At 58.2% G+C, this 27,681-nt stretch overlaps 1 protein-coding gene across 5 annotated transcripts in view; it reads right to left on the minus strand.

The window, feature by feature from the left end:
* Positions 1-26,338, minus strand: part of FLT4 (fms related receptor tyrosine kinase 4) — a 39,597-nt gene extending 13,259 nt beyond the window's left edge. For 4 of the 5 annotated variants that reach the window (XM_055302131.1, XM_055302129.1, XM_055302130.1 and 1 more), the window contains exons 1-21: positions 26,235-26,338; positions 12,812-12,908; positions 11,999-12,243; positions 11,683-11,795; positions 11,399-11,561; positions 11,068-11,207; positions 10,580-10,748; positions 10,194-10,311; positions 7,340-7,494; positions 7,091-7,253; positions 5,404-5,530; positions 4,235-4,343; positions 2,892-3,254; positions 2,459-2,605; positions 2,227-2,358; positions 1,954-2,060; positions 1,521-1,656; positions 965-1,069; positions 564-677; positions 323-411; positions 45-195 (exon numbers count right to left, since the gene is read on the minus strand). In XM_055302131.1, the coding sequence (XP_055158106.1) occupies positions 45-195; positions 323-411; positions 564-677; positions 965-1,069; positions 1,521-1,656; positions 1,954-2,060; positions 2,227-2,358; positions 2,459-2,605; positions 2,892-3,254; positions 4,235-4,343; positions 5,404-5,530; positions 7,091-7,253; positions 7,340-7,494; positions 10,194-10,311; positions 10,580-10,748; positions 11,068-11,207; positions 11,399-11,561; positions 11,683-11,795; positions 11,999-12,243; positions 12,812-12,908; positions 26,235-26,304 (3,013 nt within the window). In that variant the 5' untranslated portion in view covers positions 26,305-26,338. The remainder of the gene's footprint in view (positions 1-44; positions 196-322; positions 412-563; positions 678-964; positions 1,070-1,520; positions 1,657-1,953; positions 2,061-2,226; positions 2,359-2,458; positions 2,606-2,891; positions 3,255-4,234; positions 4,344-5,403; positions 5,531-7,090; positions 7,254-7,339; positions 7,495-10,193; positions 10,312-10,579; positions 10,749-11,067; positions 11,208-11,398; positions 11,562-11,682; positions 11,796-11,998; positions 12,244-12,811; positions 12,909-26,234) is intronic. The other variant, XM_055302128.1, reaches the window with a different exon arrangement.
* Between the last annotated feature and the right edge of the window lie 1,343 nt (positions 26,339-27,681).

The raw sequence follows: 27,681 nt of genomic DNA on the forward strand, positions 1-27,681 counted from the left end.
GTGCCTAAGGCCCCTCTGCGGGCGAGGGGAAGCCAGGCTCTCACCTTCCGGGCCCGCAGGCGCCCGCCCTGCCGCGCCCTTGCCCACGAGGAGCCGGGACAGTAGGGCCCCGTCGCTGCCTCCCGGCCTCCTCCGGTCAGCTCTGGCACCTTCCACCAGGGTGCGGACGCGCCTTCGCTGTTCAGGGGACTTCTCCTGCGAACGCAGCGCGGGTGTGAGGGGGCCCCGCGCCCACGCGGAGGCCCTGCCCCCAGCCGCCCGCCGCCCCCGGTCCCTGCAGGCTCCCGGCAGAGCTCGGGCCGTTGGCGGGGCCCCCGCTTACCGCATAGGGGCTGAAGGCCTCCCGCTTGGCACGCAAGAAGTTGGAGAGGTTGCCGTACTTGCAGAACTCCACGATCACCATGAGGGGGCCTAGGGCCGCGCAGCAGCGGGCGCAGTTTGGAGCGAGCGGGCAGCTCGGACCCCGCCCGGCCCCGCCCCGACCCCGCCCGGCCCCGCCTCGACCCGCCCCGCCCGGCCCCGCCCCGCCCCGCCCCGCGGGGAGCCCCGGCCGAGCTCCCTACCGCTGGGCTTGGTGCACGCCCCCAAGAGGTTGACGACGTTGAGGTGGTTGCCGATGTGGATTAGGATCTTGAGCTCCGACATCAAGGCGCGGTGCTCGCTGGCTGTGGCGCCCTCTGGAGGGGACACGGGGGCTTCGCGTGGTGCCGGGCCGCCGCCCCCAATCCCCGCCCCTGCTTAGACACGGCGCAGCTAGGGCGCCTGCCCGCGGGGGGCTGGGGTCCCGGCCTGGCCGGCTCGCCTCTGCGAGGCTGCAGTCAGTTCCAGGTGGGATTGGGAAGAACTGCTCAGATCTGAGTCTAACGCCTCCGTGAAAATCCCTGGGTAGACTCTGGCTCTGTGCCTCGGTTTCCCCTCCTGAACCACGGCCCCACCAGCCCACTCAGAGTCGCTGACCCCGCACCTTTCAGCATTTTCACAGCCACAGTGTCACAGCTGCTGCCCTTGTGAATTCCAAAAGCCGAGGCCTCCACCACCTTCCCGAAGGCTCCATGGCCTAGGACTCTCCCTGTGGGAGCAGGGAGTCGGGTCCAGGTGAGCTGTAGGAGGGCAAGGGTGGGGAGGGACTGGCAGCAGGGGCAACTCCTGTGCAGGGCCAGGAAGGAAGGCCAGGAGCGGGAGGAAACTTGGGAGCCTCTCTGCCAAACAGGAAGAGCAGGGAGATCAGGAGTGGGAAGAGAGGGAGGAGAGAAGTGGACAGGAAGGCCTGCATCCTCTCCCGGCAGGTGTGTTGGGTCCACCCTGCTGAGAGCTGTGGGAAGTGACCCTAGGGGGCCTGAGAACTGGAGCCCTGGCCAAGTTCTTGGGATGCCCGCCCAGATGGCAGGACAGACCAGGTGGGGGCCAGGCATAACTTTCTGGCCTGAGAACGGAGGCATCTCAGCACTTCAGAAGAAAGCAGTCCACAAGGGCAGGATAGGATGGATGGGTGGGTGAGGGGTGCTGGGTGATCCCCTCACCAAGGTGCAGCCGCTCCCGGGGGAACTCCCACTGGCTGGCATCATAGGACAGGTATTCACACTGCTCCTCCAGAGGCACCTCCCCCGGGTCCATGATGATGGACAGGTAGCCCGTCTTGATATCTGCGTGGGCTGGCTGGGGTGGGGTGGGGACAACTAATTGATTTGGCCATTCCACCATCTTGGGTGAACTTTTCCCCAGGACAGGTGGGATCTCCTTTGGGGCTCTCAGGCAAGGAGGGGACAGACAGACTGACAATCTCTGGTTGTGTAGGAACCCAGCATGGAGGGGTCAGAGAGGCTTCCTGGGAGGTGAGACTTCCAGGTGAGCCAGGATGGTGGAGGACCCCATTCCTTATCTTACAGGCTGTGAATGGCCTAGAGAGACCCCATAGGAGCAGTGAAGAGGCTCAGTTGGGGGAGGAGGACTCACCCTCCTCATGTTACAGAAGATGAGGAGAAGGAGGACCCAGAAGAAGACAGCGATGACCCCAGTGCCGACAAGGATCACGATCTCCATGCTGCCTTTATCCTCGGAGCCTGTGTGGGCAGAAAAGGGGCCAGTCTGCGTGTGTGTGTTAGGGGGAACGGGGTGAACCCTGCAGGAAGCCCCCCTTCTAGTGGGCACGACTTGAGGGAAGTGGTTACGAGAAGGCACCAAGTGCAGGTGGCAGGTGGGCGGAAGGGCGCTAAGGGGAGGCCGGACCTTCCACGGCCACGCTGGCAGAGGAGTTGACGCAGCCCTTGGCATTGCAGACGCTGCACAGATAGCGGCCCGCGTCCTCCTCACGCACGCGCTGTATGCTGAGCTTCTGGTTCGAGTCCGCCAGGTCGATTCCTGTAGGGGACGGTGTGTGGCTTCGAGTTCAGGTAGGTCTAGGGCCTTGACCTGGTAAGCGTCTGCACCCCGCCCTTCGCCCCGGGGTCCACCACTCTACCGGACTCTTCCTCCAGCAGCCTCTCGTCTTTGTACCACAAGATACTGGGCACGTGTGCCCCGGCCACCGGGCACCGCATCTCCAGGGAGTCGCTCACGTTCACCAGGAGGTCGGTCAAGTTCTGCGTGAGCCGCGGGGCTTCCAGGGCTGGGGGTGGGGGTCAAGGGGGAGCTAAGTGGGATTGCAGGAAACAAGAGGGCGTTCGGGGAAGGGGCCCTCCAGGGCTGGAAGCCAAGAGTGGGGACGGATTGTGCCAAGCTCTAGGAAGGATCGGATTTGAGCGCAGGGTCGTGTGGGCTGTGGACCTCCACCGTAGGGATGGGGAGGAGGACCCTCCTGCAGATTCAGGCTCCCGGAAAGACAGGGTTCTGGGGCGGGAGGAAGCTCCTCGCGGAGCTCCGCCAGCCCTCCCCTGCAGCGCGGCCCGCCTCACCCTGCACTGACAGGTACTTCTTGTGGCAGTGCTTGTCGTGGCTGCGACGGTCCTGCACCTCGCATACGTAGTCGCCTTCGTGCTCAGGTGCCACACTGGGGATGGTCAGGCTGAGCGTGGTGTGGCGTGCCCCTGGCGCCACCTCCTCCAGGCGGGCTGCCAGCGGCGTAGCGAAGAGGTGCACGTTTTTGCAGTCGAGCAGCAGCGGGTTCCCATGAGCATCGTGCAGCGTGGACAAGTTGAGGCGGTACCAACGCAGATGCTCGTAGGTGTAGTTGTCTGCCCGGCAGCTCAGGCGCACCTCTTGGCCCTCTAGGGGCTCCTCCGATGGTTCGGATTCTATGCTGAAGCCATCGGGGATGTCTGCGGAGCGAGGAGGAGCCTCTGTGACGGGCACCCGGAGCTGGCTCACCCACCCGCCCACGCTGGTGCTTGCTCTCGCTTTTCCAACTGCTTTTGAACTCACTCTGCCCTCAGCCAAGACTTGTATCACCTAAGTCTGGACTGGGTACTTTCTGGGTACTCTTTTCCCCAGCACTGACCAACGGGGCCCTCCCTGAAGCCAGCCCCACTGATTCTCCTGCCTCACCTTCTTCTAGCTGTCTACCGTCTGAGCCCCAACCTGGCTGCTGCCCTATGCTCCCGGGAGCCCAGGTCATCCGTGTGGTTCTTGTCAGCACACTTGGTGCGGTCCTGTTGCGTCCTGCCTTGCTGCTGACCACACTCCACCACTGGCCTCTCCTTGAAATGATCTTGTTGTTTCATTAGCTTGTGGCAATGCCTCGCTCCTGATTTCCTTTTGTCTGTCTGGCCACACTCCTTGTCAGGCTTCTGTGGGCTCCTCTCCCCTCCTCCCTCCTGCAGGGTTCTCTCTGGCTCCATGTCCCTTCCAGGTGCCTCATTTACACTCCTGGGCCCAGCAACTGTCCCTTTAATGGGCTTCTTAGCTTTCCTGGGGTCACTAACACATTTGAAAATTGGAGGAAACTATGGACCTTTCCCCCAGGAAGTGTACTTGTGAGCCAGCTGCTCTGTTGGAAGGGGACTGGGAGGGAGGTGGAGCCATAGGGAGAGGAAAGGCACGGTGGGGAGGCACCTCCGGGGCTGGAGGCAGAGAGTGCCACTCCATCCTGGAGGATCAGCACCCCGGTCCATAGGCTCATGACCTCCAAATCTATCCTGCCTGCTCAGACCCAGGGGCCCAGTGGGCCCTAAGTATCTCTCCTGGACACCCCACATCATCAGAAACTCAACGGGCCCGACCTGGCCTCACTGTCCTCTCTCAGGCCTTCTTGCCTTCCTCTTGTTCCTGACCTCCACCCAGACCTGCTCAGGTCACTCACTGGTCACGTAGAAGTAGATGAGCCGCTCGTCCTGGCCCACTTTGTTGAAGACCACACACTTGTACATGGCAGACACGTTGGCGTCCTGGATCACCAGCTTGCTCACCGTCTAAGCAGAGCACAAGCACACAGATCCATGTTCTGCCCAAGTTCCTCCCAGCTTGACCGTCCTCCCTACCTGCAGGGAGGCTGCCATGGTCAGCTGAGTATCAGAGATGCTAGAGGCCCAGAGCTGAAAAGGACCAAAGCTCAGAGACAGGACCCAGAAGGGTGAGGTGGGGAGCGGAAGGTGAAGCCCTTGCACAGCAGAGATGGCTCTCTGGGAAAGTCCAGGGCATAGCTATGAACAGCTGGCATCGGCTGTGGCTGAGGTCCGAGGACAATGTTAGGCTGAGCAAGAGGGACCTCTGGGCATGGATGGGCTGGGGCTCTGGCCATGTTGAGCAGGGCACAGACCCAGCAAGCACTGGGCTATGATTCAGAGGGCAGGGCAAGACTGGTCACTGTGTAAGATCCTTGTGATGTGCCACATGTGTCCTGGGGCTGCTCACACCACCTCTCTCAGGGCCCTGCACGGTGGCCAGTGAAGGGAATGAGAATGGGTCCCAGGTCTCCAGAAGGCCTCTGGCCTGGGCAGTAAGAAGCTTGGAGGCAGGGGGAGGAGAGAAGGCCGTAGGCCCTGCCTACCATCCAAACAACACCCGCCCCCCCTTCCAAGCTGGGCACTTCCTGGCCAGGCTTGGAACAGGAAGAGGTTCTGGAGGTGTGCAGGAAAACAGGAAGTGACTGTAGGAAGTGGGTGCCTTTGTTTGTCCCCTTCCCCCCCCCCCCCCCGGCCTCTTCTAGGCATTGCCTCCAGGCTGGGCCAGCAGCTTGGTTGCCTTCAGAGGGGACCTAGCTGGCCCTGGGCCTGACCTTCCTAGCCCTAGGGCCTGTGGGTGGCTGGGGCCCCTGGCCAGGCCACCTTCCATCAAAGCTTCCCTGTCTGGGAAGCAGCTAGAGGTCCCTCCCCTCCAATGCACATATAGGAAGGGTAGCTGAGGCCCAGAAACACTGCAGAAAGACCACCAACTCTGATTAACTCTGCAGGCCTGGTAGAGATGGAAGCCAGGAGATGGCCCTCCCCACCTCCCTTCTCCTTCCCTGTCAGTGGCATGGCTGGTGTGTACCTTATTCTTCCCCTCCACAAACTCAGTCCAGGTGTCCAGGCTCTCGATGGGGTTCACAGCATCCTGGGTGGTCACCTCTCGCCAGTCCTGGCACTGTGGCATGTGGTCTCTCTGCTGCCGCCGGCTGCTGTGAGCAAGGAGGGGGCAGGGCAGGGCAGGTGTGGGCAGAGATTGCCCCTCAGGGGGTGGGGGTCCAGCTGCTGTCATACTCAGGGTCACCTACTCACATGGGTGGGTAAGGCTGGCTGTCAGGCTGAGGCAAGGGCAGGGATTGGGGCTTTGTGCCTGGAACACTGTCTTCCACCCTTTATGCTCATGGCCCTGCAACAATCTTGTCCCCAGTAGGCAAAGGGTTGCTGCCCTCAGAGTAGCACATACCTGTGGCCCTGTGGTTCATCTCTAGCCTGCTCTACCCACCATCCCCTAGTTGAGATGTGCCTCTTCCCGCAAAGTCCACCTGGATCTCCCAGGGGTAGCAAAGTCACGACTTCTGTTCCAGGAAGCCATCTCTCTCCTCCTCCCAGAGCTGCAGCCCCTTCCTGGGCTGGATGTGACCCCACCACCTTTGGTCTTTTGTTGGAATATGGGTCTGGGACCCCAGGGGAGGCTTTTATCTGCCCCCAGCAAGACCCCAACCCCAGGGTTCTTTTTTTTTTTTTTAAATAAAAGATTTTATTTATTCATGAGACACAGAGCGGCAAAGACACAGGCAAAGGGAAGAGCAGGCTCCCTGCGGGGAGTCTGATGTGGGACTGGATCCTGGGACTCTGGGATCATGCCCTGAGCTGAAGGCAGATCCCAACTGCTGAGCCACCCAAGAGTCCTCCCAACTCCATGGTTCTGTCAGTTGACCCAGAGCATAGAGGTAGAGGGAAGGTATCAGAGAGAAACAAATTTGGAAGTGTCTGGTGGTCTAGAAGAATCTCTTATGAGCCTTGGGTGTAGCAGGCCACCCCTGTAGAGCCTCCTCCACTGACTATGTTGGGGCTACAGCCCGTCTCCTGGTGCAGCCACTCTGTCTCCTCCTCGGGTTCCCAGCATCATCCTTCCCCAGGCTGTGACCCTCCACCTTAGTGCCCTCCAGACCACTGGCTAGCTTGGCAGCCCCCTCCCATCTCTTGCTTGTCCCGAGTTGTCACTGCTCTGAGCATACTCCTAGGCCAGTCTGTCTTGTTGGCACACAAGCTTGGCAGCACTGGGGAGCATGGCCCAGCAGTCAGGCTAGCTCTGCTGCTTACAGCCATGACCTTGGGAAAATCAGATCCCTCCTCCTACCCTCAGCTGCCTCTTCTGTAAGTGGTCATCAGGGGCATGGCTCAGAAAAAGCTAACTGGGCATGGTTGGTAAGTCCCCAGGCTGAGCACAAGGCTCTTTAATGAGCTCAGGTCCACCCACTTGATGCCCAGGTCCCTAGGTTCTCCTGGATGATGTAATTTTGTGTCCTGGGGGCTTTACTTTCAAGGGTGATGGGTGGGGACTGCGCCATTCCTGTGTCCAGCCCAGCCTGACTGGGGGCATGTGGACCTCAATTAGGAGAGGTGAGGTCAGGGATTGGCTCTAGTTGAATGGCGGTAGGGCTCTGAGCAGGGCTCTGGGGATGGGTGCAGGCAGTGGTAAGGAGGGGCTCACAGCCAAGGTTGGGGACAGGGCTGGGAAGTGAGGAAGGACAGGCCAGAGCCACACTCACAGGCTGCGCTTGGTGAAGGTCTTGCAGGGTGTCCATGGCCGCCAGTGCCACTGGACACTGAGAGGGGGGGGCACCCCGTAGGCAGTGCAGGTGAGGGCCTGGCGACTGTGGCGGGAGTAGGTGCTGGGGGAGGAAGCCTCCTTCTCGTGGATGTGGGGGGGCACTGGGGGCACAGGCAGTTGGCTGGTCAGCAGGCCCCTGCCAGCACACCTGCCACGCACTGTCCTCCCTCCTACTCTGCCCCCATACCATTCACCACCAGCTCCAGGCTAATGTTGCGCTGCAGGCTGGCCGCAGAGTTCCACAGGGCGAGGGTGTAGATGCCCGCGCTGGCCTCCGTCACCTCCTTGAGCACCAGGGCATGTGGACTGTGGCGCCCAGACACTGACTTCTTGTCCTTGTACCTGGCCCAGGAAGGGAGTTCAGGGGACTGCATGGATCCCGCTCCAGCCCCACCACACCCGGGCTCCACCAACAGCGTACACTGTCTGGGGAGGCGGGAGGAGGCTAGTGCCAGAGTCCTAATGGGCCTGGCTGGAGCAGAAGGCCCCTCCTAGACCTGACCAGAAGGCTTCAGGGAAGGGTGTCAGGGGCTCGGGCTGGGACAGTGACTTGGGATGGAGAGCAGGTGGCCTCAGGGCTATGGGGATGGTAGGTCTCACATCTGCGGGCCCAGAGGCAACTACAGTGCCCAGAGTGCCCCATTTCTCACAGGCTTCAGTGGTGTGTGCTGGGAAGGATCGGAGGTATAGTCCCCTAGAAGCACTGCCCAGACCATCACCACTTTCTGACCCCCAGCCTTGCCCTTTTGGAGCTTTTCAGATACAGGAACTTTTGGTCATCCCCACACTCCCACTTGGGGCCTTGGCACTCGCTGTCCCCACCTTGCTTGGATGCTCAATGCTCTACACACCTGTATGGCTCCCTCTCTCCCATTTATAAATACCCATTCATCCTACCGCCCTATGAACCAGCTCCTGCCCTCTGCTCTGTTTGTACCTGCTTGCTCATGAGCATACTGATTTTCACACATGTGTCTATTGACCATCCATCTCCCCCACTGAGCCATGTGGACACCGTCCTCCCTGGACTGCTATGTCCCTCACATAGAGAGCGGCAGAAGCAGGCATTCAGTGCATATTCATATGCAAATAAATGCATATGCAAGTAAGCAGATGCCTCACACCCCACAGGGTGGCTCTTCCCCAGGCCTGAGCTGGGAGTACTTGCAGGGTGGCCACTCTGCAACCCATGCTTTCCCTGGAAATGGTCCTCCCTCAGGCAGGTGCCTTGACCTGGTATTCAGCCACAGAGCTGTGGCCGAGGCACATCCTTGGTCAGAGAGCAACAGTGAAGGGGGATGAAAGCGGGGGACATGACGCATCTGGGGTCACATAGCAGGGCAGGGCAGGGCAGAACAGACCCGAGGCCATGTGGTCTGCCAGGCTCTGGTGCAAAATCCCAAGTCTGCCACCTGCTGTATCTATGATCAGGGGAAAGCCCTCTCATGGGCCTGGGCACCTAGTGTCCTCATCTGAAAATTGGGGAAACAATGCAGTTTCTTGCAGGGGTCGCGAGGATGAACGGAGTTATGGCATTTCGTGTCAGCACTGCCCCAGACACAGAGTGCTTCGGGAGTGGAGGACCAGCCTGCCTATCTGTCCACTAGATTTCCATCCATTCACGTACTGATAATCATCACCTGACAACCTAGTAGAGTGGGCCCCTGTGTGCTACAGGGTCCCGGGGTAGGTGTCTCAGTGGACAGTGGGCCCAGCTGAGTGCTACTTGGAGGCAGATGTTGGTCAAGCGAGAGAAGAAAAACCAGATGTAGTGGGAATGGTGAGAAGCAGCCAGCCGCCTGGGCCAGACCCTGAATGAAGAAGAGCTGGGCTTCCCTCTCAGAGCAGGAGCAGTCCTGCTGGCCTTCGGGGGCAGAGGGCAGAGCTCCAGGTGTCTCTAGGAGGCTGACATATGAAGGAGGCTCCAGGCTGCGCCCTGCCCCCCAAATGCTGGTCCTATATTAGGTACCCCTGCAATGGAGCCCAAAGCCTGTAGCCTCAGATGTAGGGTTATACCAGGCCCAGGCCATCCTGGGGCCCTCCTAGGAGAAGCCTGCTGTAAGCCCACGGCCAGCACAGTGAGATCCCAGCTGACAATGTCTGGGGCCTTGGCTTGCTCAGCCCCAGGCTTTCAGAAAAGGTTATCCTGCCTGGAGGGAGGTGCCCCAGGCTGGGAAGGGCAGGGCTCCTTTGGCCATGGGGAAAGGATGAAGCAGAGCCCTCCCAGGGGACTCAGTACTCAGGTAGGAATGCCCTGTCCCCTCCCCCACCTCTGTTTCCTGTCTGTACCATGGGGGGGTCAGGCTAGAGTGTGACCTTCCAGCATTGGGCCACACGGACTGCTCAGATGACCCAAGGGTGTGTGGGGGGATGCTATGCCAACTTGAGCTCTTTGGGAGCTCTCTGGGAGCACCTAGCAAGGGTGGACCATGACTAAGGGACTCCCTCACTGCCTCACTGACCTTTGATACATGCCATAGGAGAGGTCTTACTCTCAGTTCACAGACCAGAGCTGGGGCAATGGAGCCTGTGGGCCTCCTGGAAACTCTTGATTACTGCCACACAGCTCTGGTCTGGCCCAGAGCCTTTCTCTACAACAGTTTGTGGAACCCTTGTGGCATCTCAGCTTCTGGTAGGAGGGTCCTCGGGGAGACAAATCTGTCCAGGGAGGCCTGGGAAACCCAAAGCTATTGCTGCTGGGCAGGCCAGAGCTCCGTAACACCCTCCCACTGGCAGGGCCCTCCGATACACTGAGCAGGTGCAGGAACCAGTAAGCTAAAGCTCTGCACTGTGCCCACTGCACCCACACATAGAGCAGCCCCGTAGGTGCAAGCTTGCACAGTTTCGTAGCAAGATAACTTTGCCTCTGGCTTAATTATTGTATTAGGTGCACACTCCTTAGAGTGTCTTCAGAGGCAAGTCCCTGTCAGAGTCTCAGGGCAAAGACCCTAACGGGAGGGGGATGCTGCACTTCTTGCCCGGTGGTCTGTTCTCCTGCTGGACCTGGTGGGTAGCGAGAGGCAGGGGACCAGGGCTGGTACCATTGGAACTCCGGTAGAGGGTATGCCGCTAGCTTCACAGGCAGCTTCACCAGCTCATCTCCTGCCGTGGCCTCCAGGACAGGACCCTTGAGCCATTCGACGCTGATGAAGGGCTTTTCTGCCAGATGGGAGGCATCAGTGTAAAGTCGGGGCCTGAAGGCACTGACCCACCACTGCTCAGGGGCTCTCAGCCACGATCCAGCACCCCCAGGGGCCAGACGCCTGCAGATCGGGCCCTCCTGGGGTCTACTCATTGCCCTCCCTTCCCTCTGGCTAGACTCCACACTGCTCAGGTGCACCCTGACCTCTGCCCCCTGCCCCCACTGCACAAGTACCCCGGGGCCCCAGGCCTGATGACTGACACCTGAGCCAGCCGCAAGCCATACCATGCACGATGACCTCGGTGCTCTCCCGGAATCGCTGGATGCCATTGTTGGCCTCACACACATAGGGGCCCAGGTCATTCTGACTGACGTTGTAGATGGTCAGGATGCTGGACAGCTCTGTGTGAGTCTGCTGGGAGCGCCGCTCTGGCACCCACTTACCCCGCTCTGCCTACCCACAGCCAGGGGAAGCCCAGGGTCAGAGCAGGTGGCCTCTGGCAGAACTGAATGCCCAGGGCACATACCCCAGCCCAGAAGTGGGCCTGGAAGCCTTGGGCCCAGACCTAGAATTTTCCTTGGGGTAGCCCCTTTCATCAGACAGGGGCTTCTGAAGCGGGACTGGGTCCACACCTCTTCCATTCAGAGGCTAGGAGGGCGTGGCCAGTGATGGGGACCCCTGGGGACAGTGCAGACATAGGGCAGGTGTAGGCAGTGACAAGGACTCTGGGGGATGGTTCCAGTATGGCCCGTGGTGGGGCCGTCGGCTTCACCTGCTTCCCTGGGTAGTCCCAGTCGAAGGTGACACCCGAGTTGAATTCGGCCCACACTGTGCAGTTCAGGACCAGCTTCTCCCCGACCAGCAGCTCCAGCGACTTCTTGGGGAACAGCTGGATGTCATAGAGCTCATTGCCTGGTGATACATGCACAGTGACCCCCATGCTCCTTATGGGATGGCATGCGCAGGGCGCCCACCAAGATCGGTGGTGGCACCTGTGGCCCCACCACTGGGATTTGGGGGATCCCCTGTCCTCCTCCTGCAGTTCTCCTGGGACATGGGCAGTGGTCACTGGGGGAGGGCCCTGCAGTGTGGGCGGCCCCTACCTGTGATATGCACGAGGAAGGGATTGGAGAGGAAGGCCTGGCCACCCCAGGTGGTCTCGCACTGCAGGTACAGTGCATCGCGCAGCAGTGGCGTGGGCACCCGCATGCCCCGGCGGTCGTCCCACACCAGCTCCTGCCCATCAGGCTGCAGTGCTAAGTTTTGCTGCAGGGACACGGTGGCCGTCAGTACTCGTTCTCCCAGCCAGACCAGTGGGCACCTTTCCCTGGGATGGATGGGACAGGATGGCTGGATCCTGGGCTGGGACTGGGGATAAGGGCTGTACCGATCTCAGTGTGATGTTGAGGCCGGGGATAGACACCAGGCAGGGCACCCACATGGAATCCTTCCTGTTGACCAGGAGCGTGTCTGGCTTGTTGATGAATGGCTGCTCCAAGTCTGGGGAGAGGGAGCAGGTTGTGAGAGGGGAAGGCGGGGCTCGGGGGTCCTCCACTCAGGTGAGGGGCAGTCGGGCATCCTTTCCCTCCAGGGTCTGCAGGATGGGGCTGGGGGGTGCAGGTGCAGATTACCGCTCCAGGATCCAAGCCCCTGGCCCATGTCTCCTGGGCAGCTGCGGGGCCAGGCAGCCTGGGTCCCCTCACCTCTCACAAACACGTAGGTGCTGGCGGCTGTGGTGCCCTCGATGCGGGCCTTGATGTACTTGTAGTAGCAGCGGTAGCTGCCTGTGTTGTTGGCGTGTGCCTCGGGCAGCAGCAGCACCTTGCAGTAGGGTCTGGTGTCCGTGCCCTCGCAGTCTTGCACAACTCCCACGTCCTCGCCATCCTTCTCCCTGGTGGCTGGCGTCTCCTGAGCCCCTGGCCAGGACCACTCAAGGGGGTGCTGCCCCCTGGCAGAGGACACGAGAGCATAACAGAGGCCCCAGCTGCAGTCCCAGGGCACAGTCCCTGGGACCCTTCCTGGGGCCATGACTTGCCTGCAGCCCGTCTCATCCAGAGATCAGATCAGCCCAATTTTGGGGCTCACTAGCTCCTAGGCCTGCATGAGGTAGGCTGGCCTGAAGAGAAGCCTGCTGATCATCCCTGGGGCTACAGGGACTGTAACGGGGCCACAGTCTGGGTGGGTGGGCCTGGTGCCAGTGGAGGGTGGCTGGGGTGGGTGTAGGGGATCTGGGGTCCATGCAGGGTGACCTGGGAGGTAGGCAAGAAGTGTCCCAGGTGAGAGTGTGGGCAAGGTGGGAGTGGCTGGAAGGTGTCTGCAGGGCCAAGGATGGTCCATGCCTTCGGGTGCCCACCCCCAGGTGACCAGGGAGCCCCACTAAGCATTGAGGTCCCTTTGCCTCGGGGAGGGGCTGCCTTCTGGGCTCTCCTCTACTACCTCCTGCTTTGGCCTTCTCTGGTCCCCTTGGCCTGGGGTGGGGACCCAGGCCCCTGTTTTTCTGGCTGAGGTCTGAGTACCTGCAGGAGATGGATAGGCTGTCACCGGAGTCAATGATGTGTGTCTCCTCCGTGATGTTTAGAGTTGGGGGGGTCATGGAGTAGCCCCTTGCCAGGCCTGGGGTGGAAGACAGGGTTAGTGTGGTGCTGGGTCATGAGTTCACATGGTGACGTCAATCCAGTACTAAGAGTATACTTTTTCCTGGGGTAGAGACTGCCCCAGCTCCTGGCCCTGGCAGCAGACAGGTCCCAGACCCCAGTGAGCCCTGACCTAACCCAACCCCAATCTCTGGCCCCACATAAGCTGAGCTGTCAGCATGAATTCGACTGGGGAGACTGCAAGGCCTGATCCTACACTGGGGGAGACCTGGAATGTGTCACCTTGGCATTGTGACCCTCACATGTCTGCCTGAGGCCCCTCCTTCCTGAACCTCAGATGCACAGCCACTGCTTGTACTGGTGTTACAGTGCAGACCCTCCCCAGATGCCCAGAACCAAGGGCCTCGGCCTTCCCCCAAGATTCTGCCTATGACCTCACTCTTTCCCAGGTCCTGTGGACTTTACCTCATGTCCTTGGCTCCATATGCTTCTGTTCACCCTTGCGCTCCCCCTCTGGCTACCCTAGCTCCCCCCTAATCCCTGGCCTTGTTCCTTTATTCCTCCCACTCCTCCAAGCCCCTCCCAGGGCTTGGCCCCAAATGCACAATTAACTGGTCCGCCTGGTTGAAAACCCTCCTGCTGCCCTGCTGCCCATGTAGTTTCTTGCCCACCATCCTCCTCCTGGCAGGGCAGTGTGTGCCCACCTGTGTGCATGTTGGTGAGGGTCCGTGCACATGTGTGTGTGTGTGTATGTATGTGTCTGTACTTGTGGGTGTGGATATGTGTGCTTATGGAGTGGATGTGTATGCATGTCTTTGGCATGTCAGTGTGTGCGTGCCCACGGGCTTGTGTGTGTGTGTGTGTGTGTGTGTGTGTGTGTGTGCGTGAGATCCCGGTAGGGGTAGGAGCAAGCCTTGGGGGAGGTCTGGACATGGAACTCTGGCAGATGCATCCTGCCAGGACCATCCTGAGACAACAGGAAGAGAGGACTGTGTGGCTGGAGGCCCAGGGCTGTGTCCTGTCCCTCCCCCTGTGTCCCTGTCCTCCTGGGGGGCACTGACCACTACTGGCCCCAGCCTGCCATCCTCTCCAGTCCCACAGATCCAGCTCCTTTGTCCTCTCTGGCCCAGCTCCCTGATGCAGCATTGTCCCACCCTGACAGCTAATTGTGGAACGTGGATCCCAGGGACCCTCCACCTAGTTGGCTTTACACCACCCTGACCCTGACCTGCCCTAGGAGGCAGTACCAGGACGGCATGCTGTGTACACCAAGATCTCATTTCAGATCACATGGACAGGATGGCCACTGGCCAGGGCCTGGCTCGCCCCTCCCTTCCATGCCTCCTGCTGGCCAAAACTTTCTAGGCACCCCACCACAGCAGGTCAGAAGGAGAAGGTCTTCACTGAACATCTAGTCTCATTGTACAGACAGGGAAAACGAGGCCCTCTTACTGGGCTGCACCACCACCCTCAGAAGGCCACTCACCTGGCCACTGTGACCCAGCCTGAACCCAGTGCACCCCCTCCTGGCAGTCAGGCCAGGGGGCTCTGCCACCAGATTCATCCTCCCTAGGGTGAGTGTTAGCCCTCCATGCACACCAGCCTCCACTGCACACCTCCGGGCAAGGCTACTGGGAAGGGGGTGCCCTGCAAAGGGAAAGCTCCCCTCTAGGAGTTAGGGCCTGGGTGTTGAAGGAAAAATAGGATTTTCCAGGGAGTGGAAGGTGAATAAAGCCACAGCAAGCAGACAACTGGCCTCTGAGCTATAGAAGAGGAGGGACAGTGGGCTTGGGTCTGGACCTGCAGGGGATGAGAGAATGGGCCCTCCCAGTGGACCAGTTGGGGGTCAGGCCTGAGGCTTGTGTGTGGGCACCAGAGGAGAGGCATGGTTGCCAGCACCCACCTGCCCCAGGCCTGTGCATGCCCATGGTGAGGCCTACAGCATTGCCCTGGGACACCCAGGGAGGCCCATGGTCCCCTGGGGTACACATCCAAGGCACACACCTGGCACCCCTGGCCATGCAGCTGTGGCAGATGCCAGCCCCACTTCCTTGGGCAGCTCCCTTTGCTTCCGGATAAAGTAGGGGGATGCCAGGACTCTGCCCACTGCCCTTCTCTCCAGCTTCATCTCCGGACACATTTCTGAGAGGTGCAGAGCTCTCACCTTTGTCCCAAAGTGCCAGACTTTTCATATCTTGAAGTCTTGTCTTCACCTGTCTTTTATCCCTGGACATTTGTATTTCCTTTCTTAATGGGAGCCCCCGCGCGCTGGGCCCAGTTCATACATCTCTTCCCCTGGTGGGGCAATCAGTGTTACTCAAGCAGCTTTGGCTCCCTGGGCCCCTACAGTTAGAACACTTCTCAGACTGAATTATGGTTTTCTGCTCACATTGGGGAGAGGCTATATTTTCTTCACATTCCTAAATTCAGTACAGAGAAGATACACACCAAAGATGGAAGAGAGATTCAATAATGGTAGAATGGGTGATGGATGATCAGATGAATAAATGGGTGGGTGGATAGGTGGGTAGATTGATGGTGGGTAGATGGATAGTGGATGGATGAAATGATGAATCAATGGTGGATGGGTGGATAGTGGATGGGTAAATGAAAGGGTGGTAGGTGGATGGGTTGATAGGGTCTGAATGGTTGGACTGTGGGTGGATAGGAATGGATGGATGGGTGGATTGTGGATGGAAGGGTGGATGCCAGAGTGGGCTGATGGATACGGAATGGGGCCTGTAGGATCTCCCTTCCCAGAGGCTATCATATTACCAAAGGAAGCGTCCATATCACTATACTAAACAGAGAGACCATCCATTGTCCTTGGCAACCCTTTATCCACCTGTGCAAGTCTCTCTTTTCTTGTCCCAGTGCCCCTGTCTTCACTCACTTCCACCAGGCCCTGAATGATCAGCAGACTTTGCTGTAGACCTGACTGTCCTCCTCCATCCCTTCTGCTTAATTGAAACCTCACTTTCTTAAGGACTCCTGCCCCAGAGGTAGTAGTGCTCTCCCCTGCACATGCCTGGCAGTCGAAGCTCCTTGCGGTCATCTCCTTTCTCTAATGGTACCACCTGCTCCCCACTAAGGCTGTCAGCAGCTGCAGTCCTGTTACTTCCCCTCATTCTCTGTTCCTGCCTCTCCAGCTCCCATCACCCCAACTCAGGCCATCCTGTTCCCCATGATTTCAACATCCACACAGATGACTCACCAGCATGCTGGCCTTTGTGGTCCTCATCTCCACTGTCCTCCCTCCTCCTCTCAGCCACTCACTTCCTGGGCACACCCTGGACCTGGTCCTTACCAGAAGCTACACCATCACCAAGTTCCTGCCTTCCTGCGCTGCTCTCCCCATCTCCTCTGCCTCTTGTTAGGTGCCCTTGTCCTACCACCGCTAAGTCCTTCAGTCTCATCAAAATTCCCAGTCCAGGGTCTCCTCTGCATAGATACCCTCTCCTGGCCCCATCCCTGTCCTGGCACATTATGGCCCTTGGTCCACCAAATCAGATTGTTTCCTTGTTTCTCACCTTCCATTCCAACCCTGCGGCACCACCATGGCCCTCAGTGGCTCAGCATGCAGTGCAAAGCCAGAGCCCTATGCTGCTACCCCACCCCTCCTTTCTTGTCCTATAGGCAGATCCTAAATGGGTCCTTGGACTGAAGCACAGGGTGTTCTCTCCTCCCTCACTCTCAGCATTAATGAAATAAAGCCATTAGATGGAGATCTTCCCACATCCAAACTCCACACACCCTGCCTGGGCCCTGGAAACCTTCTGACACTCCCCTTCCCAAAGCCAAGCCTTCCATCTCCCATCCTATAAATACCTAACCCTTCCCCTCCCAAATTCCTTGATCCTCTATTCCCTTCCAGCCCTGCCCCCTTTCCTATTCCCCTTCATTGCTGTCCCCTCCTCTCATATTTGCTCATCCTCCCTCTGGGGTGCAGATGCTTTATGGAGTCAAGGCATCCCATGATCTCCATGCTGCAGGACCAGTGGGCACTCCAGGCAGGGAATAGGGCTACCACCTCCTCTGCTACCTTCTGTGAGCTCACTGTCGCCTTGTCTTCCTCCTTTCCCTCTGCCCAGCACCTCAGTCTCTTTTCTGTAGATCTCTCCCCTAAGTGTCTAGATACCTCCCGAGTCTCTATGGCCTGTCCTCTCACCTCCAGCCTGAAGTACCCAGTTGCTGTTGCACTTGGACACCCTCCAGACATCCTGGGTCCCACATTTCTGATGCTGAACATCAGACCCACACCCTCTTCACCCCTCCCAAGGCTTCTCCTTGATAGCTCCCATCTCCCCATATGGGAGCAGCTGTAGGATGTGCTTCTCCTCTCTCTCTCTTTTTTTTTTCAACCCCACCGCATGTTTAGCATAGTACCTGGCACAGAACTAAGACTCTATAAATATTTGTTGAATGAAAAAGTGGATAAGTGGATGGATAGATGGATGAATGAATGAGTGAGTGGATGGAATGATGGCTAGCTGTATTATTAGATGGACAGGTAGAGGAATAGAAGGGTGGGTGGATGGATGGATGGATATATGGATGAAAAGATGGAAGGAAGGCTAGAAGAAGAACAGATGGACAGGCAGATGGATGGATGGGCAGGTAGGTGGGTGGGTGGATGAATGGATGGAAAGATGGATGGAAAGATGGAAGGGGGTAGCCAGATAGACGTATAGATGGATAGGTGGATGGATAGATAGGAGGAGTGGATGGATGGATGGATGTAAGGATGAATGGATGGATGAATGGATGCATGCATGGATGCGTGAGTGGATAGAAGGATAGGTGAATGGCGGACTGGCTGGCTAAACCTCAGGTTTTCCTTTATGTTGGAACTAGATCAGACCCTATGTTTCCATTTTTATAGACCAAGCTCCCTGGTGACCACGTGTACCCTAGAATGCTCAGCAACTAAGACAGGTTTGACCCAATGACTGCCTTGCCCAGAGGTTCCACGCTGCCCAGCCCCCACCTGCAACCCCAAAGAAGATGCATCCTTCCTGACTGGCTGTTGTCTGTCCCCACTGTCCTTCCTTTCCCGCAGCAGGAAGCGCTGTCATCCTGGCCTCTGCTGCACTCCCCCTGCCTTCCTGTTCCTGGCCCAGGAACTGGCTTCTTCCTTCCCCTGGCCAGCGGCCCTGGCCCCCCAGCTTGCAACAGAGCAGTCGGGGCAGGCGCCGGGCAGAGGTCGGAGAGGCCAGAGTGCACACCTTCTCTTCTCTGTGCTGTCAGCAGCCTTGGGCGGTGGGGACCTTGGCGTCAGCCACAGGCAGCCGGCTGTGAGAGCAGCACACTGGGATCCTGGGTGAGGGGCAAGTGGCAGGGGGCGGGGATGTGGGAAGTCCTGAATATGAGGCACCGACCATAGCCTTGCAGTCGTTGCTTCCTTTGATCCTCACACAGCCCAGGAGGAAGGGAAGAATCCGAGGCCAGTTGGCAATGAGGAAACTGAGGCCCCAGGACTCACGGAGGCAGTGGGCTGGCAGCTGTGCAGGAGCTCATGTCTGGCTGAGTCTGGGCCTGTCCCTGCCCAGGTCCCAGTCCTCACATCTCTGGCCCCTGCTCTCTCAGAACTACCTGCCTCTCTATTCCCCAGCAGCCTCCCTTCTGGCCTCCAATTGATCCCTCAGCCCAGAGGGGCGTCATAGCCTGAAGACACATTCACCGGGTCCCTGTGGCCCTTGGGAACTGTGCATGCCCTTGGCCTGGCCTCCAGGGTGAAGTCCATCCCAATAGGCTCCACCTTCCTGGCCGGCTTCAACCCCCAATGCACCTGCCACATCCAGCATCCACCACATCCTTGCCAGCCTTGCCCACTTCCCTGCTGGCCTCACGTTGTGTCCTTTATTCTTTCCTGCTCTCAGTGCCCAGTGCTTAGATGATGGCTACTGCTACTCACTGGGAGACCTAAGGCTGAGTGCCTTGTCCTTTTCCCAGCCCTGTCATTGGTTACTGCTCTGTCCTTAGGTCCAGCATGGATGGCCAACCCAGGGATGAAGTTGGGATGGTCTGTGAGCTCAGGGGTATCCCTCCACATGCTGACAGCTTCTTACTGCAGACAACTGCCATGGTCACCTTGTGGGGGATGGGGACTATGTGGCAGTCGTGCCAGTCTCATCTGAACTCTCCTTAGCAGCTGTGCCCAGGAGGACGGAGGTGAGCCCAAGAAGGAACATGGGGAACAGCTGGCCAGGCGAGGCTGGGCCTGGGATCTCTATGCATCTGTCTGAGAGCCGGGCAGTTTTGGGGAGACCTGCTCCAGGTCGCTCTCCCTTCATTCTTAGAGGGAGAATCACAAGGGTGTTCGGTCCTAGAGTCCCCCCACACCTGGCAGCTAACTTCTGTGCCTCCAGAGGTCAAGGGTGAGGGCCAAGAGGCCACAGTCCCCTGACCCTACAAGACTGAGAAGGCTGAGATAAGAGGAGTTGTTCATTCCCAGGATGTGCTTGGGGCCCCCTGAGCCTGACTGTGCTCCATGATGCCACTCTCTGGCTTGCTCTTTCCAAGCCCCGGTTTTCCCACTTGCAAAATGAGAATTGTCCCCAGAATTATCAGGAACACAAACAACATAATACTACGTCAAGAACAAATGCATACTGGGCCCTTGGCTGTCACTGCCTGCTGAGTGTTTTGTATGTCACAGCAGGCTGCAGTGGGGAGGGGTGGTGTGCGGTCAGAGAAAGCCTTGCTGGTAGGAGGAGCTGAAAAGTGCTTTGTGGACTGAGGAGGAGCTCACTGGCTCAGGAGAACACACAGGTCAGAAGGAATGTGCAAGGCTGGAATATGGGTGACCTGGAGCTGTCAGGTAGATGTAACAGATGTGGGGCAATGAGGCCACAGCAAAGGGTCCTGGGTCACAGGCCAGCCAGAGGCTCGTGGCCTTGCTCACTGGTGTGCTCCCTTCTCTTGGTGATGGCAACCTCCAGGGCTCCACCTCTACTTTTGAGCTATTCCACCCTCTCTGGGCCGCTTTCCTGAGCCCTAGCCCTGAGGGGCACCTGGCTTCCAAAATGTCTCTTGGCAGGGCACCTCCACCCCTCAGACCACACCACACCCACCACTGAGCAGGACACCTGGAGCCACAGGGCACACACAACTCTCCACCCTACAAGATGAGCAAGTGTTTCAAGGATAGAGAATTCCCATGTTGGCAAGGGTGTGGGCAAATAGGCAAACAGGCGCTCACAGTGATAGAAGAATGCTTATACTCCTTGACTCCCAAATTCTGCTTCCCCTATACATCCTATTAGGATAATAATAGCAAACATGGATTTAGCACTTTCTGTGTGCCAGCCCAGGCATTGCACCTGTGCACACCACACCTTTCTAATGCCCCCTGAGGTGGGTGCTATTCTTGTCATTTTGAAATTGAGAAGACAAAGGCACAGAGATGATCTTCAGGGGACAGGATTATGGGAAGCAACTCCTGACTCTTTACGTGTCTGCATTCCTTGCATTTCTGCAGTTTATGGAATGTAAAGGCCATAAGCTGATGGACCCACCGTTTCTCCACCAGTCCTGGAAGCACTGGCTCTCCCTTTTGCTAGGTTTGCCATCTTAGTGGCTGGCGGTCATCTGTTAAGCGTTCCTGACGCCACTCATTCCCTACAGGCAATTAACTGGTCACAAAGTCATATCCATTCGCAGAGGCAGCACCAAAGGCAGGGTGGCTGGGAGCTCCAGGCTTACCCCTCTTCTCTCCCTGCCCCTCTGGCAAAGTGCTTTGCACTTATAGCACTCAGACACCTAGCAGTGGACGCCTTCCACCCAGAGAGCCAGATCCTGGGACAGCCCCACTCCAGACCCCCGCCTCTCCAACCCACTGTTTGGCCTGCCTCAACATCCATCCCCTGGCTTGCCACACCAGTGTCTCCCCACACCAGTCTCTCCTCACTGGTTCAGACTTTACCCAATGGTTAGATAATCTCTCTAGAACACAAGGCCCTCTCCCACCTAAAACCATTATGCTACTTGGGAGCAAAAGCTGTATTCTTTGCATGGCCTTACAGATGACTGGTGACCATTCCAACCCTAGTGGCACATGTTGAGGCCCTCTCATTGTGGCGGGAGGGGCTCAACCCTCGCAGTGGTTGGCTCATTGCATTTGACAACTGCTTAGTGCAAGGATAAGGGGGCTTATGTTTGCCTTTCGTGGTGGTATCCCCAGCATGAGATTGGCCTGTGATTGTCCCGACTCCCCGTGAGGATCTGGGGAGCAAAGGGACAGCACAGAGTGTTTGGGCAGGTGTGGAGGTGAGGGACAGAGGTGGAGGCACTGAGGTAGGCGTGTTGGTCAGGGGTGGACTTGGGGAAAGGCAATGTGTCTGTGGGGCATGCTGCTTTTGAAAGGTCTCTGGAGCAATCAAGGTAAAAGTGTCCAAGAAGTGGTCAGAAATTTAGGACTGCACCTGCCTCCCCCACCCAGACTCTTCCTTGGGGAATGTGGACAGCCACCTGTCCCTTCGAACCCCTGGGCCCCCATGCCATCTGAGACCAGATAGCTGATGCCTGACATTCCTACAAAGCTTCTCTAGCACCTTGTGAGCCATTTCATCCCTCTGCCCTTAACTCCTAATCTCCAAAAGGGACACAATAAGCCTGTGATATGGAGCTAAAGCCTTCACACACCCTAGTGTAAAGCAGTTTAATTAACCATTTTACACTGAGGGGAGGCTCCACTGCTAGACACTTCAAATATGCATCTGTGGGTGCGTGGGTGCTGCTTAATATGAATGAATCTCTGTTTGGTAGAACTTACAGTAGCTCTAAGGATGGTGCTTTAAGTTGGGGAAGGATAAGAGCTTCCCCTAATCCCTCCTGAAAGCCCACATTCCATGCTCTGGGGGCACACTGTAAGTGGGAATGGAACCCCCTCTCACCCACCCACTTGAAGCAGCACCATCTTCTGCCTGGAGTTCTTGGCAGCCTCCCCAAAGGCAGGGTGAGAGGCAGGGTGTCTCTAGAGCAGGTGAAAGGTCATGTGCTGAGGTCTGGGGTGTGTGGTGGGGCAGGCTACATGGACTGGTTAGGGTTGCCCTTGGGACCTCAGAAGAAGCTGGTGCTTATCAATGGGGGTGCTACTGAAAGCTCAGACCTGTGTTTTAGAGATGTCCCACTGGGGCACCTTGGAGGCAATTTCTGGAAACAGAGAGGGAGGTGGGGGCTGAGTGGGAGCAGGGGCTGCCTGAGTACCCCCTGAGGTTGACCTGGAGGTAGGGGTACCCTAGCAGATCTGAGCTCCCAGCTCCAGCACAGCTGTGGGTGCAGCCAGCTGTGCCAGGCAGCTGCCCCGGGCCTGCCTGGGGTCAGGGCTCTGCTCCCCAGAGACAGGACGGGCGGTGTTATCAGACAGTACAGCTGGCTCAGAGGTGGCCCCCCAGCGCTGCTAAATCGGGGCCGTGGGCTCCTGCCGCAGGAAGAGGGAAACGCAGGCAGGATGTCCTCTCCTGTGGCCGGCAAGTCCTTTCCCATGAACCCCTGCTGACCTCCTGGCCGCGTGGCGGGACTCCCCCACTGGCCACCCTGCCCTGCGCCTGCTCGTGGCCGCCCACATCGAGGGGCCTGGCTCGAGGGGTGGGGGCGGAGGTGGCCTGGGGCGCGGGGGCGGGGCGGGGCGCTGCCAGCCCTGAATGCCCGCACCTTCCTGCTCCAGACTTCTCCCTTCGGCCTGGCCGGAAAACTGAGATCCCAGAGGAAGCCAGTGTCTGAAAAGGATCGAAACTCAGGAATCCCTGGCTCCAGCTGGACACGTCGGCTGCCTCTGGCTGAAGTTAGGGCAGGGAGTGTGAGGGGCCTCTCCAGACCCCTGCCTCCCCAGGAGGCATCTCTGAGAGCTGGGGGGACAGGCAGGGAGAAACCTGCAATGGGGAGGGTTACGCTCCAGTGACAGTGGGAGGAGTGTCGGCTAGACCCAGGGAAGAACCTTGGCCCTTGTGGCTGAGACCCACTTAATTTTCCTGGATCCCCCGATTCCCCTCTGCCTTATTACAGTCAGGTGCTCCCAAGTGTCCTCCTTCCTCATCTGGCCCAGATGGGTCAACTAGGGTCTCCCGGGAAGTCCTGCTGGACATCTCTTGGAGGACCTGCCTCCCAGGGCAGCGACTCATCTTTCCCCACATACTCTCCTCCTCCCAGGGTCCCCATCTAGTAAACAACCTTCATGACCCATTCTGTGGCTTAAGCCACAGACTAGCACACATCCCCCTACCCCACACCCCAATCCCTCCACCTTCTGCCCCCTCCTCCCCTGCTTCATCTTCCTTGTGGTGGGCTCCTGTGTTGTTTGCCCCTCTGACCATGCCTTCAGGGGACGTGGCCCAGAACTTTCCATTATTAGGTGTGCTGCTGGCTCCTGCCATCTCCAGCTGCCTCACCTCCCCAACCCTACCCGTGGCCCCCTCTAGACTTTCCTGACTCTGCGCTTTTGAGGAGTTCTTTTCAATACTTGGAATTCTCTTCCCTAGAGTCCGCAGATCCCTTCAGGAAGCCTTCAGCTAGAAGTGATGCCATCTTCCTATGCAGTCCCCAGCTACCAACTGGGGCTCAAAGGAGTCACTGAGCACTTTTGTCCCTACTATACAGGTGTCTGATACCATGCCTACGTCCCTGCTAGTCTGGCACTCAGGAAATCCCTGCGGGATGGAGCTGGTCCAAATCCTCCCTGAGCCACCCTGAGCAGGCACCATGGCTTGTGACCTGCATAGAACTGCAGTCTCCTTCCTTGGGTCAGGGTCCCACTGCCTGGGGCCGGTTGGGAATGGAACATCAGGGAGCTGGCCAGGTAATCCTCTTGTTGCACGTCATTCTCAGTCTAATGCCTGGTCGTGTGGGCACTGTGCCCTGTGCACGGTCCTCTTCTGGGAGGGAGCCTTTCAGCCACAGTGACTGAGCTGGGACCAGCAGCCCACAGGACCAAGTAAGGTGGCCCCTACATCCTGCCTACCCTGGCTGGCATGCCCCGTCCCTTCCCCATACCTCTGTCCACACCTGAATCTAGCTCAGGGCTGAGGAACAGAGCCAGGGGGATGCACAATGGCTGGCCACATGAGCCTCAGCAAGGGCCAGTCCTCAGGCCAGGGCAACCCAGCTTCTCTTTAGACTAAGCCCTGAAGACAAAGCCTCTTGGGCCTGTCCTCTGCCACCTGCCCTCTCCACAGGGACATTGCCAAGGAACTACTTTTTGGAACTAGACTAGGACCCAAGCCATAAAGTCCAGCCCAAGCACAGCCTCTCAAGTGCTTGCCCATTGCCCTGCTACGCATGTGGAAACTAAGATGCAGGGAGAGGAAGTTGGGGCCCAGGCCACACAGCCAGGAATTTAGGGGAAGAGCTGGAACAGAAATCTGGATGTAGGGCTACTGCATACCTTTGAGGGTTAAGCTTCAGCATCCCTGAAATTCTCACCTACCAGTACCTGGCCACCCACTCTGGCTCCCCTGACACTTGGTTACACTTAAAGTGTTTATGCTTCTGCTCTAGCATCCTCCATCAGGCTGGGAGCTTTGGGACAAATGCATGGCACATTTCCCACCAGCCATGCCATGGACCAGTTAGGCCACCCTCCTCCATGGGCCCCTTCAGCTAACATCCTCTCTCCTCCTCTTCACTGTCTGACTTAGGTAAGAACCACCTGAACTCCCCCACAGGACCAGCCTCATCCCTGTTCCCTCCTCCATCTCTTGATCACCCAACACCAGGTTCACCTTGCAGAATGTTCCCTGTCTCCCTGAAAGCCTCTTCCCGTTTAGCTTCCATCCTGGACTCTGCTCTGCTCCTTTTCCAGCTCCCCAGCCCAGGCTCTCTTGAGCTTCAGACACTATACCCAACTGGCTGCTGGATGTCTTCTCAAAAGGGTGTGTAGGGGGTTCTCCCACTCCTCAGCCTGACCCACTTCACTTCTCTCTCCACACTCCTTCGGTCACTTAGCAAGCACACTAAGTATCTGTGAGAGCCTGGCCCTGGGCTGGATGCAGGGGAGCAAGGAAGGGCAAAGGGGCAGCTCCTCATCTCTGACCTGCCCCAACTCAGAGGCCCCAGCCAGATGTCCTCCTCCATCCTGCCTCTAGAGTCATCCACACCTCCTTCATCTCCCCTGTCCTCTGCCCTTCAGCCTGTGAAGGCGTAGAGAATAGAGAGCTCTGTTGTCCTACAGACCTGGGTTGACTATTGCTCTTATTGCTGGCCTTTGGGAGCATTGGAGAAGTTACATATGTCCCTGTTCTATGCTTCCTTCTCTGTAAAATGGGTCTAACACTCCCTTGTGAGGATTATTAAAAAAGAGGAAGCATGTGAAGCCATATTCAATATCTGCGGTGTTCAAACATAGCAAGGACCCCTCCACCCCAGCCCTTCCAGTACTTTCTCCCCAGCCATTGGGGACTCATGACCCTCCTCTACCTTCTGATTTCCTGGCTCACTAGAGCTTATCCTCACCGACGCCCTGGCATCTCTATGCAATGATACTTCTCTGCTCCCTTTCTCATCTCCCACACTCCCCTTTCTCCACCTGCACAGGGGCAACTTCTGGTCCTGTTCCTGTCACAGACCCTACCCCTGCCTCTCCTGTGCTTATGAGCTTTCCGTGGCTGCTCCTGCCTTAGAGTCCAAGCTCTTGAGTTTGGCCTTCAAGGCTGCTGCCCCGCCAAGTGCAGGGCGCACGGGCATCCTGCCTCTTCCGCCACGTTGGTCGCTGTCCTGCGTTGCCAACTCAAGATTCCCAAGTTCCCGCGATCACCCTCGCCCAGTCCGCCCTGCGGTGCGGGTCTCCGCTGGTCCCAGAACGCCTGCCTCCGCAATCCCTGGCCCGGGGAGGTGGACACCTGCCCGGAGCGCCCTCTGGGGACCGACCGCGAGCGCCGCTGGGAGGCGTCGGGAAGTGCGCACCCAGGTCTGCCCGGCGGGGACGGCCCGTTTGCGGGCGGGTCTCAGGGCAGGGCCGCGGCGCGCCGCGAAGGTAGTGCGCGAGCGAAGGACCCGGCGGGGGATGCGGGGCGCTGCGGCCCCGCTCCAAAGGCGCTGAGCCGCCACCGACCGTGGGGGCCGGTCGAGGACCGCGAGCGCCGACCGTGGGGGCGGGTCGAGGACCGCGAGCGCCGACCGTGGGGGCCGGTCGAGGACCGCGAGCGCCCACCGTGGGGGCCGACCGCGAGCACGGTCCCCGGCCCGTCCGCAGGCTCCGCCCGCCCTCCCCCAGCCCGCCGGCCGGCTCTGCCGCGCCCTACCCGGTGTCCGCGACCCCCGGCGCCCAGCACCGCCCCCGCCGCCCCGGGTCCCCAGGCTCCCGCGCCCCGCCGCCCCCTTCCAGCCGGGCAAGCTGCCCTCACGGCCTCACCGCACTCGCCGTCGAGCAGTCCGAGGCAGAGCCACAGGCGCAGGCACAGCGCGGCTCCTCCCCGCTGCATCTCCGGCCGCCGCCGCTGGTCCGACCCGCGCTGCCGCGGCCCGGGGCGCCGAGTGCGGGCGCTGGGACGCGAGCGGGCGGCCGGACCGGGCGACACCCCTCCCAGGGGCGGGGCCAGGCCTTCGGACCGCCCCGCGCACCCCGCCCTGCCGCCCCGGCTTGGGGAGCCCGCGTGCGCCTCGCCGGCCGCTGGGGGTGGTCCGAGTCCCGCTCCCGAGCCCCACCCCCGGGACGGCCCCGGGCGGCGCCGGCAGGTAGCGCCCCAGCCGCTCCGCCGCTCGCGGAGAAGGGACTGACCCCCGCGGCCGAGATTAGACAAAGCGTGTCCGCGCATACTGTTCTGTAATTTCCTTTAATCAATGTTTAAGAAGAAAAAATACAGCGACGAACACGACTAAGAAACAGCAGTATGTCAAATCTTCGAGAACATTCAAGCTTTATGCGACCGCCCACTTGATGTGGATGAAAGTTGTACCCTTGGGCGACCTTCCAGCATAACAGACCTCCACCCTGCAGGCGCGGCCTCCTCTTTAGGTCTCCTCCAAATAGTTTTACTCTGAGCTCATTCAAAAGTTCTTGTATCAGGTGACACTTTACTCTAGGACTTGGCAACCCTCTCACAGACTTCCTTTCTCTTTTCAGTTCTGTTTCTAGAATTTTCCTATTTAAAAATAAATCCCATGACGATCACTATCGCATCCTCCCTCCCCCGCTTTACTCTACTTTATTCACACTCCAGCCCCACCCCCTACGCAAAAGTCCGTTCATCCCGGCCCAAAACCAAGACCAGATTGTTGATAACCACTACTGACTCTCAACTGCGAGTAAGTATTAAATATGTTTTAAGTTGGAATCACAAATCAGTGGGGATAGTTCAGATGACTTAAAAAATGATGTTGGAGAAACTAGACAACCCAATAAATGAAGCTAGACTCTTTCTCAGCTGTATATTTATTTTCTTCCAGCATTTTTAGCTTTAAAATAAAAACTTATTTTAAGATATAATACACATATGGAAAGTATAGGTCAATGTATTATAAATGTATATTTAAAAGCCTATGTCTCCACCGCCCACATCAGTTGATATAGAATGGCATCAGCATTCCACATAGAAGCCCCCAAGATTTCCCATCACAAACTCCTCCCTAACCACCAAATCCTGGCTTTAATTTCTCTGCTTTTCTTTATGTTTTTAGTACTCAAATTTATGTGTTGGTTGTTTTTTTTTTAACTTTGTTTTAATTGACTCCTATATATTCTTTTGTGCAGCATCTTTTTTTTAAAATTTTTATTTTTTATTTATGATAGTCACAGAGAGAGAGAGAGAGAGAGAGGCAGAGACACAGGCAGAGGGAGAAGCAGGCTCCATGCACCGGGA

The sequence above is a fragment of the Nyctereutes procyonoides genome, unplaced genomic scaffold, assembly GCF_905146905.1.
Source record: "Nyctereutes procyonoides isolate TBG_1078 unplaced genomic scaffold, NYPRO_anot_genome, whole genome shotgun sequence".
Classification (NCBI taxonomy): Eukaryota; Metazoa; Chordata; class Mammalia; order Carnivora; family Canidae; genus Nyctereutes; species Nyctereutes procyonoides.